Source organism: Empidonax traillii, unplaced genomic scaffold (assembly GCF_003031625.1).
Source record: "Empidonax traillii isolate 1590-97213 ecotype Southwest subspecies unplaced genomic scaffold, ASM303162v1 scaffold502:size815047, whole genome shotgun sequence".
NCBI classification, from domain to species: domain Eukaryota; kingdom Metazoa; phylum Chordata; class Aves; order Passeriformes; family Tyrannidae; genus Empidonax; species Empidonax traillii.
Window position 1 is genome coordinate 510,846 of NW_020955695.1, and position 20,887 is coordinate 531,732.

At 42.5% G+C, this 20,887-nt stretch overlaps 1 protein-coding gene across 5 annotated transcripts in view; it reads left to right on the top strand.

Annotated features, from left to right (window-relative positions):
• MTA1 (metastasis associated 1) overlaps window positions 1-20,887 on the top strand; it is a 76,412-nt gene that overhangs the window by 52,476 nt on the left and 3,049 nt on the right. Inside the window, exons 14-20 of one of the 5 annotated variants that reach the window (XM_027896566.1) lie at window positions 607-796; window positions 1,179-1,268; window positions 3,199-3,351; window positions 4,104-4,139; window positions 9,902-9,913; window positions 14,870-14,901; window positions 17,747-17,898. In XM_027896566.1, coding sequence (XP_027752367.1) covers window positions 607-796; window positions 1,179-1,268; window positions 3,199-3,351; window positions 4,104-4,139; window positions 9,902-9,913; window positions 14,870-14,901; window positions 17,747-17,898 — 665 coding nt within the window. Of the gene's footprint in view, window positions 1-606; window positions 797-1,178; window positions 1,269-3,198; window positions 3,352-4,103; window positions 4,140-9,901; window positions 9,914-14,869; window positions 14,902-17,746; window positions 17,899-20,887 lie in introns of those variants that run through there. The other 4 variants (XM_027896567.1, XM_027896570.1, XM_027896568.1 and 1 more) reach the window with 4 other exon arrangements.

Consider the following 20,887-nt stretch of genomic DNA (forward strand, 5'->3'; position numbering starts at 1 on the left):
TACCCCAAATAGCTAGTGGCTTTTTAGAGATCCCTTATCTTGTTTTTCTATTTCATCCTCATTTTATTTTAATAATCCTCCTTTTTGTGTAGGTTTGACTAAACATTGTATGAGCTGCTTCTGTTTCATTTTTCCTCTTTTATTTGAAAACCAAAATTCTTACATTTTTCTTTGAATTTGTGGAAGTTCAATCTGGAAGCATCAGACATTGAGCTGGTTGGAAACAGTAGCTGCATCACATGGACAGGAGGATAGTGCACACTGACCTTTGGGTTTGGGTTAATTTCTTTATTTTTTCCCTTTCTTTTCTATCATTCCCTTTCCATTTCTTTTGTTTAACCTCTATCCTTTCCAGGCTTCACCTAATCTCTGAGATAACTGCCAGATTTTATCAGCCTTATGCTTCTTGTTTGTTAATTAAAAAATATGTAAATAGTCAGAGAGGGGAAAGCCTTGTTCTCCCCAAACTGAAATTTCTTCCTGTTTTCCATCTGTGGGATGGGTTTGAGATAACAAGGTACTACTTGCATTATTCTTTCTCTTCTTTAAAACCATACTTTCTTATTATTTTTTCAGAAACAGTTTTTTATTTTGCTTTCTCTTTAGAGTCCTCACGGTGTGCCAGTACGAAACAGTGGGAGTCCCAAGTTTGCTATGAAGACACGACAAGCTTTCTATCTCCATACAACAAAACTGACAAGAATTGCCAGACGTTTATGTCGAGATATCTTGCGCCCTTGGCACGCTGCAAGACATCCCTATCTGCCTATTAACAGTGCAGCAATCAAAGCAGAATGTAAGTGGTGCTGCAGCTGGGACCTCCTTGCAAAGGAGCTCTTGGAGACTCCTTTCCTGTAGAGTTTGACTTGCACCTTGTTGAGATGCTCTCTTGCATGTAGCTAATGGTTTCACAAAATCTAGCTATACTTGCAGAGCCTTCTAATTGATTGTAGGCCAGGCAAATAACTTTGAAAATTCATTAGTTGTCTGTTGTAATTTATTCATGTTTGCTGTTAGATCGAGTCATTCCGCATTTGTGTCATGTTGCCAAGACATGCTTGCCACCTGTAAAATTTCTTTTAATGGGAAAGCTTTTTCAGGACACTGGAGTTATTCATTTAGTTTTGCTCTGGTATCTAAATGTCTTTACCCTCTAATTATTTTTCTGTGTTTTACAGGCACAGCACGTTTACCTGAGGCATCAGAAAACCCATTGCTATTAAAGCAAGTGGTTCGAAAGCCTTTAGAAGCAGTACTCCGGTATTTAGGTATTAAAAAAAGCAAACACCACCAAATGCAAAAGCCCCCAACCATAGAAAACACCCTCCTGGCAATTCTGCTGACCATCTGGTTCTTCCTTGTGGTTCTAAATTTAGATGCTCATTCTGGACTAAAAAAAAAAAAAGCCCAACAAAAAAATCCCACAAACCAAGCAAAACCAAACATGAAAACCTTCCCAATAACTTGTCCTTTTTCCTTTTTCTACTTAATCTGCCAGACCTCATGGCTCCACAGTCCACTCTGGGCTCATCGAGCTGTATCAGAAACTTATTCAAGTGAAGGGAGGGCTGTGCTTGCTGTGGCTTCTGTTGTATGTGGGTACAAGTTACCAGCTGCTAACAGAGGCACAAATGTAATATTTTGGGAACATTTGGTTGTCTACTTTTCCAATTTTTGGGCTTTCTGGAGCAGTTTGTGCAGTTGGGTCCTCCAAGAAGCCTCTTGGATTTAGAACTGCACTGTGTCCCACAGCTTGTGACTCAGTTGCCGGCTGTTTTGTTCTGAAACTAGACAAGGGGATTACACTTCCATTCTTTACTTTCCCCTTGTATTTTTGAATTTTTTTTTAATTATTAAATTTTTTTTAATTACAGTTTTGTAGAGAACTTGGGCCTCATCAGCTGATCTGTGGGAGAGTACTGGATATCTTCATCCAGGACTTGGGTGTAAGGTGTAGGTGCTGGAAGCATCTAGAGTGATGCTACGTGACATGGCAGTGCTGACTGCAGATGAATGCAGAGTCGTGTTCCCTGGTGTTGCCGGTTTGCTGCTGATACCCTGCAGACACATCCCGGGCTGTTCCAGCAGCCAAACGCGAGTCCAACCGCAGAAAGCCGGCTTGGACGGGGGCTCTTTGAAGGCTTCCAGCCTAGCAGGGAAATTGATTGCCTTCTTATTTAGATAAGCAACACTGGAGTTGATTTTAGGTTTCTTTGAACATTTTTGTTTATGCAATATTGTAAGGCTGAGGGGTGTATTAAATATTTACTGCTTCTCTGTTGAGTGTTGTACTTCTACTGTAAACTAATGGGATACACAGACTGAGGACCCTCTGGATACTTGCAGTGCAGCAAAAGAAAGCCAATAAAGGGAGAAGTTTGCTGTTGGATAAAATCCTTCTTTTAACAGTTGTACAGAATGTAGCGGTAGATCTTGAGTTTTCATTGCACTGTGTCAAGGTCTCCATTGGATTATTGAGGGAATGGTAGAAATGGAAGGAGGCTGATGCACTGGTAGAAATGGAGGGAGGCTGGTGGACTGGCAGGAACGTATTTTTTGAAGATGCTGTGCTTAGTGGGCCTGAAGTTATATGTTACTCTGCTGTTGGGCCTGTGAGAGGAAAAACTCAGTTGAAGATCCAGTTTACTGTTGCTTGTAACTTTCTCAAAATCTTTTCAGCTGAAGAGTGTGTGCTTTATCTCTGCCTTGGCCCAAAGCTTAAATTCAGACTCCATATGTTCTTTATAGGGGGCCTTCGGATCCTCACTTGTTTGACTACTTAGGAAATTTTATTTTTTATAAACCTTGGAAAACTGGCAAAGTTGTAATTTCCCCTGAGTTAAGGAGTGTTTCATGACTGTCCAAAGTTGGCTTTTAATATACAGCACCCCCAAAATCACTCCAAATTGTCAGAGAACGGTGTTACAAAAATAGGTACAGAGTGCTTTTGTTATCAGATCTTATTTTAGGATGACACATCAGTGACATTGATTTTAACATCTTCAGTAGCGGTGAATTCCTAAATGTATGGAATATGCTTTATATCAGTAGCAAGCTCAAGTCAAAATTATTGACTGAGATCATTTGTATATAAGGGGAGATATACTTGGTCACCTTGGAAGTTTGCAGGGTGTTTTCTGATTTATAATTCCAGTATCTTTGCTAATAAAAAAATATCACTTTGCTCTTTTTCAACAGAGTCTCATCCATGTCCTCCGAAACCAGATCCTGCAAAGAGCTTGTCCAGTTCTCTCAACAGTTTGACTCCTGCTAAGTTTACGCCTGTCATTAACAATGGGTCCCCAACTATCCTGGGAAAAAGAAGTTACGAACAACACAATGGAATGGATGGTAAATATTTTTCCACGAAGTGTATATTGTCTCTATAGGCTTTTTCTTCTGTCCTTTCAGTATACAAGGAGATTATATGAACCCATAGTCCTTTATGTAATAAATTCCAAGTTTCTTATTCTTGAGGGAGGCTGATTTTTCCTTTTGTACAAGTCACCTGTCCCAGTTCTCCTTCTGGGTGAGACACATGATGTGGACTGCCTGGGAGGCGCATGCACATAAATCCTCTGTGCTAGAGGAACTCTGCCTGGCTTGGCCAATCTTGCAACTGAGAAAGTGAAGGAGAAATTCAAATTTCTAAATACCAGTAGTACAAAGAATAGCTTAATAGCTTTTTCAGTGATGTTTCCTTTTTCTTTTGAGGTTTACAGCTTTTTAACCTGTAGGTGGTAGCTGTGCAGTTCCCGGGTGGCTTTCTAATGTGTGGGTCACCTGGCTTTCAGCAAAGCTACCAGGGGCTGCATGGCCACAGTAAAGGCAGGCTGCTGCTTAGCTGAAGGAGGCAGAGGAGCCAGATCTGGCATGGCATAAACTTGCTCCTGCCTTGGAGCAAGTGACTCAACAGGGAGGGAGAGCTAGAGAGTTTTTCTCGTTTTTACCTTTAATTTTAACTTTATATGTAGCTTATCTGAAATATAATTACAAAAATTTGATATCTGATTGTGTTTTAACGTTAAGAACTTTTAACACTGCTGCTGTTCAGGTTGCTGATGTGATGTTTTTCTCTTTTCTGTTCACTTGTGCTCTATCAGGCAACATGAAGAAGCGCCTGTTGATGCCTAGCAGGGGTAAGACCTTGAAGCTGCGCTCAGCTTATGCTAGGAGAGTGATTTTTAGTTTCATCTGCTGGCTTGTCTGTGCTTTGTGGCTAATGAGTCTGTGTGCACCTTCTGTGTTGATGTCTAAGTGTTCCTTGGGTAACCACTTCCACCCATGGTTATGCTGCTCACCTTTCAGGCTTTTCACATGCAGGCGACAAGTTGTACAACCCTACTGAAGACACGAAATTCTGTGTTCAGAATTGATTGCTAATTCCTCAAGTTGGCAGAGCAGTCTTCTAGCAGTTCTGTGAAACTGCTGGCAGCTGTGATGGTTGGTTTGAAAATAGGTGGTGCTTCACTGACTTTTAAGAAAACAAAGTTTCGCCTATCTTGAACTACTTCAAATTCACTTTGACCAAAAGAAATAGAAGACAGTGTTGACATCCAGTCTCAAAGTCTCTGTATTTTTCACTGAGAGTGGACAGTCTCACTGGTGGGAGACTCTCTGTATGTTATCTGCTGGCAGTAGAAAAATTATTTTCAAAATTTCCACTGATTAAAAATTAATCTGTTCTGAGTACCAAACAGACCTCAGCAGCTTTAGTCTGTGATAATGCAGGAAACGTATACACGATGTGACTTTACCAACTTCAGTGGAACAACGCATTTTGATTAGTTAGGCTAAACAAATGTCATTGTGAGACACAAAAACTTAAGCTTACCTGTTCCCATGGACTGGCCAACACTGCATGCCCTGATGTTAAGCTTTGTGATTAATGGCTGAGGCAGCAGATGGTTACCAATATTTACATGCATGCATATATGAGTGCATGTGGAGAATACAACAGTGAGGACAGTGGTTGTTCTACTGTCTGGCTGTCTTTGGGAATTTATGCCTTGATACCGTGTCGCTGAGTTTTCTTGTGCTTTGTAACTTGTCTTTTGGGGAAGAATAACAAAACCCTGCTGCCTCGGTCGCGTTTGCTTTCTTGGAAGCTTTGTCGAGTAATGGGGGGTGTAGGTGAAGAGTAGCTCATTGAATTTCCACAGCTCCCAGTTACTACCTGCTTATGGGCATGAGGGCTGCTCCCTGCTAAATGTCCTTCTTGGCATGGGGACTGCTGAGTCGCTCAGCAGATGATGCCCTTGTGAAGCTCAGAGACATTGTGGCCCAAAGGAGGGAAGCAGAAAAACAGATCAATCTCTCAGGAAGGCTCTCTCTGCACAGAGCGCTGGACTTAATAACCTGAGACGATTCTCTGGAAATGGAGAGTTCTTATTTTAGTGTTCCAAGATATAGAACACTGCTCTTATACATATTTGATTATATACGTTTCAGTCACAACTCTTGCTGGAGCAGTTTGCGAAAAGATTTTGGGGGAGTACCTGTTCAGGCTCCTCAGAATACGTGTTTCTCTGAAGCAGATGTGTGTAGCTGCGCAGGAGCCAGATCTCCCTGAGCACCTGCTGCTTTACCTGCTCAATCTGTTCTCAGCCAGCCCCTGAAATACTTGCAGTAGTACTTGTTTCTGTAACTGCCAGGTAGCAGAGAACAGTTCAGTCCCAAAATCTGTTTACCTGCTGAGGAGTGAGTGTTAACTGAATATTTTTGTGGGCGGTTCAGCTTAAACTTGTTGGTTGAGATTTATTTGGGAATGTAGAATGTTTGCCACGCTGCAGTTTTGACATCTGAAATATTTCCTGACCCTGGGTTGCTGGAAACTTTGCCAAGGCAAGGAAGGAAAGGAACCACCTGCAGGGAAAAAAAGTTTTAAGAACTTTGATCGAGATCTGCTGGGAACAGAGAAACAGAATGGACTGGAAGTTTTGTGGATCTCTTTATGTCCTGTTCCCATTTTGTGTGTTAGTGCCCCTTAGCACAGGTTCCCAGTTGCCCTGCACGTGAGCTGGTAAGCCCTGCTGGCTGGTGGGCATGGCTAACACTGATTTCCTGTGCCATGCAAGAAGTGGGATCGTGGTGCTGAGAATGGAGCCATAGAGGCTTACTATCCTGGCAGGGCTGTTGGCTGGAAGGGAGAGGAAGAGCATGACTTGAAACGTTCAAAAGAAGGAGCAAATGGCACTGAGAGTAATGAAGCCTTTCGGCCAGAATTTAGGAGCCAGCAAGTGAGTTACTATAAAAGGATAGAAATATACCCATCTATCCAGAATTTTGGATTATGGCTGACCTAAAGTAGAAGGAAAGGATTAATGAGGGTAAACCTGAATTGGTAGAACCAATCAGATTCTGCATTTACAGGGGTCCTATAGATACTATGGGAAACTGTGGGGGTTTCTTTGTTGTTTTTTATGTTTCTCCTCTCCCCATAGTGATACACAGTGACATACTGGCTTAGGTCACTGTAGGAGTGTACTGCAGAGGAAAAATGGTGTTCCAACAGCTGCACAGAGGCTGAAAATACTATTTCTGCACAAATTTAGGTGCAGGAAGATGCTTTGTCCACCTATGTTGAAACAGTTTTCAAGGAGATATTAACCTGCTGCAATGTTGTATAGCTTATCCAGGTTTTCTTTGCTTCCTGCCACTGTGCTGTGTTGGTGGCACCTGCAAGACACCTTACAGTTTGGACAGGTCACTGTGTCAAAGTCCCTGACAGGTGACAGTGGACAGCTGTTATGGTGGGCTTAAGCTGAAGTCTCTTTGCTGGTGATAAAAGCCTTTTGTTGCTGGGCTGTTACTTCCGAAATCAGAGGAGAAGTATGTACAGCGTCAGTTATGGCTGGTTGCTGAGCTGATTGCTGGTGTGATGAGTTTGTCAGGCATCCTCATGGCCAGGTTGTAAAGCAATATATAATCAAGAGATTTATTTGCAGGAAATAAGCCAAGTAGCAGCTTGTATTTTTGCTAAGTGTAAATCATTAAGATCCATGTTTATGCGTGGTAATTGCTGAATTTTAAAGCGTACTTCAGGTTTTTCCTTTGGAATTTTGTTGTTTAATTGCCTGGTTTTTTTCTCTTGCTACTGTATCTCCAGCTAAGTAATTTTAACCTTTCTTTTTCTGACTCATCTCTGCTTAACCCTTGAGACCCTAACTTCTTCAAGCTTTGATGTGATTTGTCTGGCCAGGTATCTCGAGTTTTGACCAGTGCCTGAATTCCAAGAGCAGGAAAATATTCCTAATCTCATCTCCTCACTACCTCCAGACTATATAAGGAGGTTGTAGTCCTTTCAAGTGTTTTGTTTTCTTCCTCTTTAAATCATCTTGGAGGCATCATTAGGCATACAGTGCCCTTCCCAGCTCTCCTTCAACATTAGATTAGCATGGACAAATTGCTGCAGGATCCTATTTTTGGAGCATGAAAAGTACAAGGAGTCTCCTAAGCTGTCAAATAAAGTGAGATTTAAAAAAATTACCAGTTTATTGCTTTTTCAGTAATGTTCTGGAGCTTGACTCACAATCTTTGCCATGAAACTTCCTCTAGAGAGATAGAGAGGATGTTTTATGTTCTGGAACCTGTTTACTTGATTCCTTACACCTCTCCAGTGTGGTATCCATGTGGTACTTTTCTATGCAAATTCCTGCTGGGGGAAGGGAGGGAGGAGCATTGTTAGATTTTCATTTTTCTCCCCTCTCTTTTATACCATGTTAGCTTTCATGTAATCAGGTTTGTTTTTCAGGGTCGTCACATGCACTCTAAAATTGGCAGAAAGAGGGAGGACATGAATGAGTAGCTGGAATAAAGGGAAGGCTTTTCCCAGCAACAAACTTGCATTGATAACATGGTAGTGGATCGAATGCTGAAAATTGGAGAGGGTTTATAGAAGAGCCATGAAAACGGTGAAGGGACTGGAAAACACACTGTATAATGGAAAATGCTTTTATCAAAGTGGAAGTTGTAGATGTTTGTCTCTGCTGACAGGAGCAGAAGAGGTATAATAATAGAGGGCTTTTTGTCTAGCTGGGAATGGAATAATGAGCTGCAGTAGCCAGAAGGTACAGTAGAAAAATTTTGGCTGGAAACAAGCTGCAGATTTTTGAGCAAGGTTAATTAACTGTTGGAATACCTTGCTTCTGCTGCTGGGGATTTCTAAGCCCAAATGGAATGTCTGTCCAATTTAATGTATTCTGGTTCATTGTCTCTCACCTCCTATTTGGGAAATGTGAATGAACTCATAGAAATTGAAGCATTCATCAGCCTAGCATGGCTTTAGTTCAGTTATCAAGAGATGAGTACGACAGTGGCAAAACTGTTCTTGAGCAAAACCAGCTAGTGAAGTGGGAAAGTAAGGAAGTTCTCTAATATCAGCTGTGTGGGGGACCATAATTATCTCAAAGGTTTTTTTCCAGCTGACTTAGACCTTGCAGAAAATGCATGAAAATTTTGCCTTTATCAGCAGTGGCCCCAGTTGTCCTTCCAAAGCTGAGGAGGATATATTGGTCCTTTAATGAAAAGTGCAATGCAGGGGGTATGGAGGAAAAGTCCTGGCCTTAGCTGTTGATATCCAAACCACAGTAATGCTGACTCATGACAAGAGAGAAAATGTTCAGTGTTTTCTAATGAAATGACTGTTTCTTGACAGCAGCAGCAGCACAGCTGGGAAGAATGGCAAGTTGCTTGAAATGCTCGTGCCTGTGCAATTTCCTTGCTTTAGATTATTTGCCAAAAGTACTGATTGTTTGTGAGAGTTTTACTTAGGATTTTGTATTCAGATGTTAAGTGAAACTTTTTTCACTTGCCTTAAGTTTAGCCGTGATACTGTGCTTAGTTTCTTTTGATGTTACAGATAAAGATCTAAAAATGAAATAAGCAGATGGGCATCATGCTCTATGGATCAGCTACTGAAAACCATTTCATTTAGGAGCAGTGGCATGGAGTAAGATGCAGATGTTGACTGAGTGAGAGGCGAGTGCATATCCCAAGGCAGTGTTAGAGAGCAGGTGTAATTAATGTGAGAGGAAATGAATGTATAGCAGTTCAAGGGCAGAATTGCAAATTCCTGGATAGTGCAAAGCCTGAATTTGTAATTGAGTGGAATCTACCTGTGTGACACATATCATTCATATATATATTATATATATACACACACACACACATATGTATATGATGTATAGTGCTCCTCATTCTAAGAACAGTGAATAATCCAGTGCTTTTTAGTTTACATAGCTTGGATCAGCAAATCCTAAAGCAGTGGGGTGTGCATGGTTTCTTTGCCTCTTTTTAACCACTTACTGTGTTACAGCCAGGCAGGATATACCATGATGCTCTTTTTGGAATGCAAGTGGATAGTACTGACTCAACCCTGAGACAGATGGCAGCTCTCCGTTCTCAGCGTACTTGTCCAAGGGTGGCTGCTGACTTACTGGAGTTGGCTGTCACTATCCAGAAAGTATTAGCAGGGTCTTTGAAGTACTTGTAGCAGGAGGTACAGCTTTGCATGAATAGACACATCTGTGAGGTACGGTGGTTACAGTAAATTAGTGTGACCTGCTAGACCAAGCATTGTAGGAAGTGCTGTCCAAATCCAATAATGTTAATGTGCAGGGGTTAGTGGAAAGAGGTGGGTAACAGACCGATAACTTACTCAACCAAAATTCAAGCTGTTCTTTGCAGAATCTCCCGTTTGGAGTTACTGTGTGTTTAATGTTGTCTTGGGTTTATCTGTCCAGCAGAGAACTGTGATCACTTCTGTGCTTCATTACAACCAAACCAGTCTGTATATCTCTACTTGTTGCATGGGGCTGGGCTGTATTCTGAACTACGTCAATCTTTCCCTTTTTTAACCTTAAATCTTTTTTTTTTCCTTTTCCTTTGCCAATCTTGGTAGGAACTTATTTAGGTAAGTAAATTGCAAATTTAACATTGTTTTTATGTACAACAGAATTTAAAGAGAACGTTAGTCTAGGTGGTGTTTGGTGCAGTTTATGTTCTGTTCTGCTTGTTGCACTTGCATTCCTGAAAGTCTGTAGCCTCTGATCATTAGAAGGTGGACACTCAATCTGCTCACAGCAATAACACACTCTTGGTAGTTATAAGAAAGGGAAGGGTGCTAAAGTGTTCTTGCAAGCTTGCAAAAAGTGTATGTGTGTATATGTCAACACACTGAGACTGCCTCAAGTGAACCAGTAACCTGGAATTGAAATCTTTGTTCATCAAGCCTCATTCATGCATGAGTTTTTTTTTTTTTTTTCTAGCTCGCTCACAAATGTGACACTGTTGATGTTTTTGTTACTGCTGGGAGGGATGGAATCCCAGGAGGAGGAGGAGGATTCCTTTTGGAAAAGGAAAATGCATATAAAGAGTGTATGGATTTTTGAAAGGAATGTATTTTAGTGGAGTAAAGTTGCTGGTTGTGAAAGTGTGCGTGGAATTCTCTACATTCGTTGTGACTGGAGATGCGCTTATGGATGTTACTGCCTATTGCATGTTCTGCATGATACTCCTCGTTGGTAAACAGAAGGTAAAAAACAAAATGCCATCTGACCAATTGCTTGGTGAAGGACCCATACTTTTGTATGTGGTAGGTATTCTGAGGACTGAAGTTAGTAACTCTGAGTAAATATGAATTTAACAACTCCAAACTGTGTCCAGTGCCTGGAAGCTGGGCTACTCTTCCTCCTTGCTACTTGGGTCAGTTTTGTACAGACTTGTGTCCAACTATGGCATGGACTGTAAATATGCAGCAACAATGGTTATGTTCAGACATGGAAAAGCACTGGAAGGTTTCTGCCCAAGCAGAAAATTGTCCATGCTTCAGGGTCTTGCAGCTTGCTGTAGTAACTTCATGGGAACATCCCTGCACTCCAGCCTGCATTGGGCATGCTGCTGAGGGTTCAGGCTCTTCTGCCTCCCAAAATGGCAGTTGTGTATCGTGTGGTGCTGGCAAAAAAGCAGGCAGAAACTGAGCAGTGGGAGTGATTTTTGTATCCTGACATTGAGATGCTGAGGTCCTCTGTCTAGAGTGGCAGGGGATGGGACTGGATCAGCAAAGACCATGTTTAGTGTCAGGCTTCCAGTGGGACCAGATGTGCTGGTTTGCTTTCCATTGGGAAATTAGATTCCCCCACTCCACCCCGTGTTGTTGGGTCCCAGCTATCCCCTACTCCTGCAGCGTGCTGTTGGGGTGGTGCTCTGGTTGCTGCTGGAAGTTTAGGTATTCTCTCATTCAAAATTTTTATTTTAAACAAATCTGAAAGCATGAGATTCAAATGAAATGAGGTTGTTAGAAAAGGAATGGGTTGGTTGACTCAGAGGTAGTTTCCCAGTAGTAACAGACTTGTGTTGCTGTTTATGGTAGTCCTTCCCCAGCTGTGCTTCTTTAGGTGAAAGTATATTCATCTGCAGCTTTGATACTTCAAGAGGAAAGGATCATTAGGGCATGGTAACCTGCTGGACTGGTTTTCGGCCAAAATCTCTGTGATTGTGCTTAAGCTGGAGGAACAGTTCTGAGGTCTTTGGCACTAAGTCGTGGGGAGTGGAAGCATGCTCTGAGGGCATCAGTTAATCTCTGTACAGGGATTAGGTGCTTTATTGCCATTTCAGTGACAATGTAGGATCATGTATGGCAAAGGACATTTACGATTCTCTGCAGCTATACCTTCAGTTTGTCTTCATTTTTTTCCTCTGGTACTTCCTCTTTATTTCAGAGACTGGCAGGAGGAATTGGATGTCAGGAGATTTTCTAGGGCCTTGGGTTCTTTTCAATACTATGGAAAAAATCCTCAAACATTTATTCTGGAGTTTTCAGAGCATATTTCAATTCCTTTGGCTGCAAAAAGGTGGAAGACCTACTTACTTTCATTACTGTAGACCTTTACATGTTGTGGTTTTAAAGGTTTGGTCAATCCTAAAAGCACCCCCTTTCGTTGTTTGTGTATTTCTGTGTCATTTGGAGGAGGTCAGTGTTGTTTCTGATGTGAAGCTGTGTAAATTCAAGCAGTTGGACCTCAGATCATCAAAAGGGATAATCACGTTTTCTGCCCCGTGCCTTTTCGAGACATTCCACCATAAAATAAAGTTGGACAGTTTTTTTTTCTCGGAGAGGAGCTGCCAGAACTGTTGTATTCTACTGCTGATTTAAATTCCTATGCTGTCTTATTTTTAACCTGCTTGTGGATGCACGTGGGTGAGACATCTCTCTCTCAAACTTTGATCCGTGGAAATGGAGCAGGCACGTGGTGCAGGTCTGAGTTTGAGATGGGGAGTTGCCTGTCTGTACCCTGCTCACCCAGAGACAGAGGATTGGTTTAGTTCATAGAGGCGTCTGCATCTCACAGACTTCATCTCTCGCACAGAAGCCACCAAAAACTTTTGGGTGAGAATTCCAGTACAGATGCATCCTGTTGACTTGCCAGCTGTTCTGCAATGGGTTACAGATGCTGTGCTGTCTCTCTGCATCTCAGTGTATAAAAGTTGCTCATTTAACAGCAGTGCTTTGGCTGCAAATGCTTTTACCGTAATTTTTTTTTTAATTGCCAAGTGAGTAAGATCTTTTTAGTGCCTGTTTCCATTCTTTCAGACTTCAGTTATCAAAGTGTGACTAAAGGGAAAATTCACGGATTAATTCACTAAGATTAACATGCTAATTGATACCTTACTGCTGTAATAGCAAGAGTATAAATTGTATTGAAACTGTAGCTTTGTTTTGTGTCCTGTTCTGCTGGAGCAAAAAGTTGTCATGGGCAGCTTTATGCTAGAAATGGCAGATTGGGAGCGAGGTGTGTCCCTGTTGTTAGCGCTGCTTCTCTGCTGTCTGAGGGCTCTGAAGCTCTGGGGCTCAGAGCAAGAAGCACTTCTGCTTAGCCTTTGCTCAGTTTGCATCTGTCACTTCTCCCCATGGAATATTCTGGGTTAACTGCGGTGCTTGGGAGTAGCACTGTTTACCGTCTGTCATACGTCCAGCAATAGTCATGGCAGCAGCCACGTATCAGCTGCTTCTGTAGCCCGGTCTTTTTTGGCATCAGGGATGGTCTTAGTACAAGAAAAGAGCTGATCTGGACGGTGGTTAAAACAAAATGTGTGGCTTCAATCCAGGGACTAGCATCAGTTGATTTACATCTCCCAGAGCTCCTGTGAATGGAGAAAACATTATCTCTCGGTTATGGAAGGGGGAAATAAAAGACAAGTGCTGGAGCTTAGCTCTTAAGCTGACAGATTCTGGTTGCATCCTGCTGGCTGTGCTGTTTCCCAGCATCCGTGGAGCTCTTTGTCCATCCATCTCAAACGGCTGCTCACAGCTGTGTTTTGGATGCAGTTGCTGCTCCCATGTAAAAAGGAATGATTATCTGGCGCCTGCATTGCCTTTGTCAACATCCAAAGGTTGTTATTGGTCTTTTAACTTGGTGCCTGGTACATCTGTCCTACAGATTTGATGGAAATCTTTTTGGCAATTACTTCTTCTTCTCTATGGATACTTAAACACAAAAATGAAGCAAAAACTGAAACCATGTGTCTTCACATTTGGGGTAGCTGACAGCATGCAGCTACACAGAATGGAAAATACACTTGATGATATAAACTATTGATTTTAATGTGGTGTCATGATACCCAGTGCTCAAAAAATGTCCCCTGTTCCGCCTTCCTCCCTCCTGATACATTGCTTTGGCCTGTGTTTCCTGTCATACCTGATGCAAATACAGTATGTTTGGTTTTACAAAGGAGCACCTCAAGGGACCTGCTGGAATACGAACCATGAGCTGTGAAAGTTCATTTTTTGCTGGATTCTTTGAAAAGTTTTGCTCTCTCATCACAGCTTTACTCACTAGCAGTGGGAAGGTTCAAAGGTCAAACTGGGAAGCTTGCTGTGAATGTGAATGCAGAATTCATAGTGGTGCCTTCTGCAGCCAGTGACAGCATTTGCTGATGCCTGTCCTGTAGTACCTGTTGGATCTGATGCGCTGACGTGTTGGTGCTCAGCCGGAAGGGGATGAGAAAGATGGTTTGGTGCACGGATGTTAATGAAATGCTGTTTGCTGAGAGCATGCATCTTAGAAAACCAAATGGTGCCATGCCATGATGCCTTACAGCAACACATCCTTCTCCTGAATCCCCCAGACCTTTGTTTGTCCTGCAGGGTCTCGTGTCTGCAAAGTGCAGTTCAGTGCGTGCACAGCGGCAGCGAGATGGGGCTCCTGATAGTGCAGCAAAGCACCTCATCAGACCAGGCTGTTGTGCTCGGTGCTGTAGGGTGCTGTTTGTGTTGCTGGGGAAGGGCTTTGTGTGGTAGCTGGAGTCCCTGGGCTCTGTGACTGATGGAGCTGTGCCTGTGGAAGTATTTACTTGTGGTAGGTTCAGCAGATAGGCTCTGTTTGCTCACAGCTTGTAGCTGACGTCTGAGCCGAGGGGTTCCCAGGGGACCCAAGGAGGATAGGAAAGGTTCTGTTTGCTGCTGTCTTGACAGTGAATAATGCTTTCCACTTTCTCCTTCTTGACGTCAGTGAATTCCTCAAAGTAAAACAGAACATCAGATTTTTCCCAAGACTTGCGGAAAACCTTGGATCTGAAAGAGGAGGTGTGCTTTTAGTGGTAGTTTGAAGAAGGTGAGAGTAAACGGAGAAAAGACTGGACGAATGGAACGTGTTTGTAACTTGGGGCCTCTGCTCTTGAAACCGTGTTGTTAAGGAAGCTCTTTCCTCAGTCACTTTCCTAGGATGGGAGAAGTTAGTTCAGTAGACAGCTCTAGTCTTAGCAAAACAACACAGTTGCAATCATAGCTGCGTGTGTTTTGATTTTGTACTTTTTTCTGTCTTGGAAAAGCAATGGTCTTACCAGCTCTATTCTCTTTCCTGTTTGTTAGGTCTGCCTAACCACGGACAAACCAGACAAATGGTAAGAGAATGTTCATTTAACCAAAACAGGGAAAAGAAGAATTATTAACCCGTGCTAGATAGAACACCCCATTAAACCGTAGTGCTCACTTCCACCTTTGCTGTTTGCAGCTGGTCACATTTCTCAAATAACTGAAAAGTTTTTTAAAAAAAATAATTATTTTGGGGCATATGAAATATCCAAGTGGTTAAATAAATTTTGAACCTCAAATCTGTCTATCTGTTTATCTTCAAATGAGATCCTGTTTTGAATGGAACATTTTGTTTCTGCTCGTGCAGAAACTGAGTGGCTGTTTACAGCAAAGTTCTGGGATGTGTTTCTAGGTGGAATGTGTTTCCCTGCAGGAGAAAGGTTTAAATGATGGAAGGGTTTGTTTGGAAAATAGGGATTTTTTTTTTTTTTTTTTTAAAGGAAGTTGGTGTGCAAGTTGTCTGCTGAGAATGCTTGTATTTTATGTTCTTTTTTTTTTCTTTTTGAGCAAAAATTATTCTTAGCCTTTCATCTATTGTGTTGAGCTTAATAAAGGACAGAAGCAAATAGCCAGTCTCAGTGATGTGTCTCTGGCAAAATGCTCTCTCATGAAATTCACCCCAGTGTGAAGGGGCCAGTGCAAAGGCTGTGCATCCCCTTTGGCCCTTACGTGAGGCTTTATGGGAGAAACTTCAAGCATATGTCCCCCCACGCCCCCCAAGTGATCTTCTGATGCTGATAAAGTGAGGTTTGCCTCGTTAGCTGAACTGCCACAATGCATTAGTGTCAGCAGAGTCCCTGTGACACAGGTTAGTCAGCAGCAGGTGTGACTGGTGCTCGCTGAACAGCCATCACAGGCATTATTAAATCTGACAATGTTCCGGGACAGTGTGTAGAGTCCCGAGGGGAGGCTACAACTTGAGCATGCCAGGCTGCTTGTAATAACAAAGTATTCCTTTAGTTTGTTCCGTGATCCAAAGTGGGAAATTGTATTCCTCCATGAATTCAGCTTAATTTTGTGTCACTGAGGAGACTGGCTACTTGTTTGTGTCTGCTGAATAAACCAGCTCAGAGCCGTGGACAAATCTGTGATGACCTAATACTTTTTAGGTGTTTTAGAGTGAAACCCCCAGAACTGTCTTGATTTCTGGTTGCCTGATAAGATGTTCTAGTGAATGAAAAATAAAAGGTCTGCATTTCAGGATGTATCATTTGAATAGATTTCACTATGCAGGTAGAGAAAATGCAACCAGGAAGCACAGGGGTGCCCTTTCTAGGTATTTCCAAGAAAGTTTTCTGGAGTTGCTCTCCTGTGTATGTTGCACATGTGGAGAAAATATCCTTTTTAATGAAAGCATTTTCTTGGAGAAACCTGGTGGAGGGGGGGAAAAAGCCATCAGAAAAACTTTTATTTGAAACCTTTTCCTTAACAAATGCCCAATCTAAAAGCAGTTGTTGAAGGTTTTCAGTGGTCTGCTGTGGTGCCGAAGTTGTCTTGTTTCACATGGAGCTGGGCAACTAAGAAATTAAATTGTTATTGCACTCGTATGCAACAGTTTCAAAGAGCTTAGGATTTTAAAAGGTGGTGGTTTTTTTGTTTAGCTCAAAAGCCCTGATGTTCTACAGGAAGCAGATCTCGCTAGAGCACTTGATTAAGGCTGGTCAAAAAAAAGTCATCTATCATTTTTTATTTTCTCCTCAGATAAAAAATGAAATAGATGCAGGGTTTTGCTGTGGTTTTTTTTCACTTCGGTTGTCAGACTGAAGTCTTCCCTTTGTAAGTCAAGGTGTTAAAATTTGGTTGAGCTTTTGCAATGACCTGATACTTAAGGATTTGAACACCTCACGTCCTCACTGTTTCTTCTGAGGTGGATCTCCCAGTGCAGACATCTCTGACTTACATGCTCAGTTTCCCATTCCGTGGGCAGAAGGGGAAGCCTTGGTGCATCTGGGGAGATGGTCTGACCTCGAATGAATTAAATTTATACCAGGACATTTTCTGACCAGCTTTAATTTATTCATATCAAGTTTTCTGGGCCTTCATTTCGCATCTTTCCCGACTGCTCAGTGTTACCGATTTCAGTGGGATTTCTCAATGTGCTAATCAGCAGGAAGAGGGGCAGCAGAACTGGACTTCAGTGATCAAGGACAACTGCATTTGAGAAGCTTAACACTTTGCTCCCTTTTGTCTGCACCCCTCTTAATAACAGTTCATGTTTTTCCAGTTGGGTCAGAGGGGGGTTACTGTCGCTCTGGAAAATGATGCCTGTGTTCATTCTCAAAGCAAAAGTATTGTTATGGGAAATCTGTGGTGTTCAGTACTAAAAGGATTTTATTATAAAAGCTGCTAGATTTGTTTTCAACAACGTATTTAATTCTATACTATCCTCATTAAATATTAACCTCTCTAGAACAAAAAGGATATGGGTAAGTTTAGTACTGCAGAATAACTGTAAATACTGATTTTTGTGTTTGATTTGCTCTGTAGCTAGATTTCCTTCCCTGAAATCAATAGAGTTGCTCTAGATTTATGGTAGTAGCTGAAATCTTAAGACTTATGCTCAATCTTTTGAACTCGATGTCATCTTTCAGACAAAAGCAACAGATGATTGGTAATGCCTGCCATTTTATTATTTGTCCTGTCGCTGGAGTATTGCTGTCCTATTGCATATTGAAGGTGCCTAACTTGTACTGCTTGTGAACAATTGCTTATATGTGAATTCTGTGTTCACTTCTGGGCCAGAGGGGAGGTATTTATCATAAACTCTCAACAAGTTGCGTGAAAACTTTAATTCTCTTCTCCTTTGAGTGCTTATCACATGCTGCTGCAGGTTTGTTGCAGTCCATAACTGTACTTCTTTATGTATCACGTTAGGGACCAAGCCGAAACTTGCTGCTCAATGGGAAATCATACCCAACAAAAGTCCGATTAATTCGTGGTGGATCCATGCCTCCAGTGAAAAGGAGGAGGATGAACTGGATTGATGCACCAGACGATGTTTTTTACATGGCCACTGAAGAAACCAGGTAGGAAATGTCTTGCAGAGGATTTAAGGGGAGGCTTTTTGGTTTGTGGGTGCTGCAGCTGATGTTGTGGTTAGACAGGGATCTCATCAGCAGATCTGTTGCTACAAACCGAAGGCAGAGACCACTGTCAGTGTTGAGGTGAGTAAAGGCTGGGAAATACCTCATCATGCACTTGCATTCCAGAGAGAGCAGATTCTTCTTCTTCCAGAGCAGATGCTGTAAGAGATGGGCACAAAGGGGAGGAAGACTGGGATGGGAAGTTCATCCAGTTCAGACCCATCACCTCCCTTGGAGGTCCTACTGCAGTAGGACAGGATTGGGGCCCCCTGGCTCAAGGTGATGCTGTGGAGCAGAGTCTCCTGTACACAGAGCTCTGCATGCCCTCTTGCATGTTGAACTCTCTTGTATTACCTCTCAGAACACCTCCTCATGTGTCTGGGTACTGAAATCTGCCAGTGACAGAGGGTTTCCGTGGGCTGAGTTGACTCATTTCTCTGATGGATTATATTTGCCACCACTAGTGGTGAGATTTAGCCCTGCAGTGTCCTCCTTTGATGGTACTGCTTCTACTAGTCCCTCTTGTTGGTCTGCCCACAGGATAAAAATAGTAAAAGAAACTCTTTGTGTGAGTTTCACTTTAAACTCTGTTTACAAACTGGTGACAGAGTGGTAGAAGCTATGTGGCCTGATCCCTAATGCAAATCCTTTGTGTGTATGTTCCCAGTATTATTATTCCTAGGAAGGGAGGGAGGGTTGCTCCCGGGTGTGGTGAGAAGGTGGAGACATAGGCTTGTGTGGTTTCCTCCCAAGAACTTGATGTCTTCTCTCCTGGGTGACCTTGAAGAAAGGTCAGGGCAAAGCTGCAGCCCTGCTTTCCAGCCCTCTCTGAGAGCAGAGGTGCTGTCTGGCTTTTGTCGTGGTCTGAAGCCTGGAGTTATCAACACTTGCAATATCAGTGCCCCAACAGCAGAGAAGCACTTACCTTTCTCTCCAGCTTCTTGCAGAGATGGACCTGGGAATTACTGGATGTCTGAGCCCTTACAAGTGACTGAGGAGGGTCAGGAGTTTTGAGTGCTTTGTCTCTTCTGGTGCTACTAATTTAGCACTACTCTGAGTATTGATTTGTTCAGCACGAAGTGAACAGTCAGTCTTGATATCCCCAACCTCCACCTTAGCCTGCAAAGCATGTCAAGTGTCTGTGGGCCTAGTAGCAGAGATGGGCTTCATAGACAAGCTGAGGCTGGTAACCCTGGAGCTTCTAACCACTGATTTATTGGATCATCAGATTTCAGGGCAGGAAACACCCTGTAAGAACTCAGAAGAAACATGAAATCAATTTCCCTGTCAGACTTGATCCTATGGGCACCTCTAGTGCAACTGTGCATTTCACACCAGCTCGTATCTTGACCATGTCTTTCCTTTTTTTCTGTACCTGCAAGATGCTGTGGGGTTCCATATATGATTGAAAATTAAGTGAGAGAAGTATTTAATTTTCAGGGGAAGCAGTTTCCTTATTCCTGTTGTCATCTTGCTTCGATGAAGAGGTACTGGAACCCTGTTTCAGACCTGCAGCTCTGGCAAATTCACATGCCATTGTAGATGCAGGGTGTATGGTCTCTGATTCACTCCTTAGATGCTCAAGGCTTATTTGGTAATCGTACATCTACAAAACACTTCTTGACATCTTCATCATCCAACCAACAAGAAATACTTCAGGTGTGTGGTAGCAGTGTGTCAGTACAAGGTCCTGCCCTTTGACCTGTACAGAACAGTGAGAATGTTCATCAAGTGTGATGTTGGTCATGACAACAATTTACTGTAAAGACTCAGAATGATGTGCTCATACAGAACCACTGACTGACATGGGGAAGTTTAATCCCACATCAACCAGCACATCTCTAATGAAAATCTTAGTTCAGTGATAAACATCAGCTCAGTAAGATCTTATCTCTTCTATTTAAAAATAGAGAAAGAAAGAAAGAAAAGAAAAAATAAAGTCTTTTGTCTGACAGCCTTGCTGCTTAGTTGACTGGTGAGTGGTGAAAGGAGATTTTTGGCAGCCTGTTAAAGAGCAGGGAAGCCTGAGCGCTGTAGCATTGTCAGTGGCACGGGTTTTCTGTCGGGCATTTCACCTCTAACTTTTCCCTGAACCATCTGCTGCATTCCAGTGTCAAGAATGTAAGACTTGTTTGTGAGCTCTGAAACAATTTGAGCTTTGTGTTGGCTCTGTAGCAATCAATCTAGCTGCAATATCTGCATATCATCCTCCAGCTGAGGGTCAGGCTGTGTTCTCAGTCACAGAAAGTAGGTTTTCCCAAAGTTTTACATGCTTCCCTCCTCCCCTCTTTGTGTAGCGCTGCTGAGAACAGTGCTGGAAAACTGGATGGCTCTGAGGGAGTAGTTTGAAAAGCTGGTTGAATGAAAGGAGTAAGTTTCTGCATTCAGGGCTCACAGTAAGGAACTTGGCATTTATAACTTATGCAAGCGGAGGCAGCGAGTGACCTGATCAGAATCTAGAACTGCTGCAAGACGCGTTTCAGATGGTGGCGTGGCTAGGGAAGCACATGGGGGTGCTGCAAGGAGCTCTGCTGGCTGAAAGCAGATCAAATGCAGCCAAAAAAGTCTTGGAAAAGTCATTACATCAAGGGTTTGTGTTTTTTTTCTCCCCCACCATCATTTTGCCACCTTGTTCTCTCCTCTTCCCGTGGCCTTTCAACTTCAGAGAAGAGAGAAAGAGGGACACTGGGCAAACAAAAGACGTGTCTGTACGTGTGTAAGTGTTGTGCAGCAACTTGTCTTGTTCAGTGGGCAAAAGAAACAGTTGAAGAGATGACCAAATCTGACAAGAGCTGAGTAAAAATCTTCAGCTGAATTTGATGCTTTGTCAGTTGTCCTGGTGCTAAGGGTAAGTTTTAGAGGAGAGGAGGATCACTTTCTTCAGCAGCCATCATATCCCAAGGACAGAAATCGTAACACTGTGATAGGCATC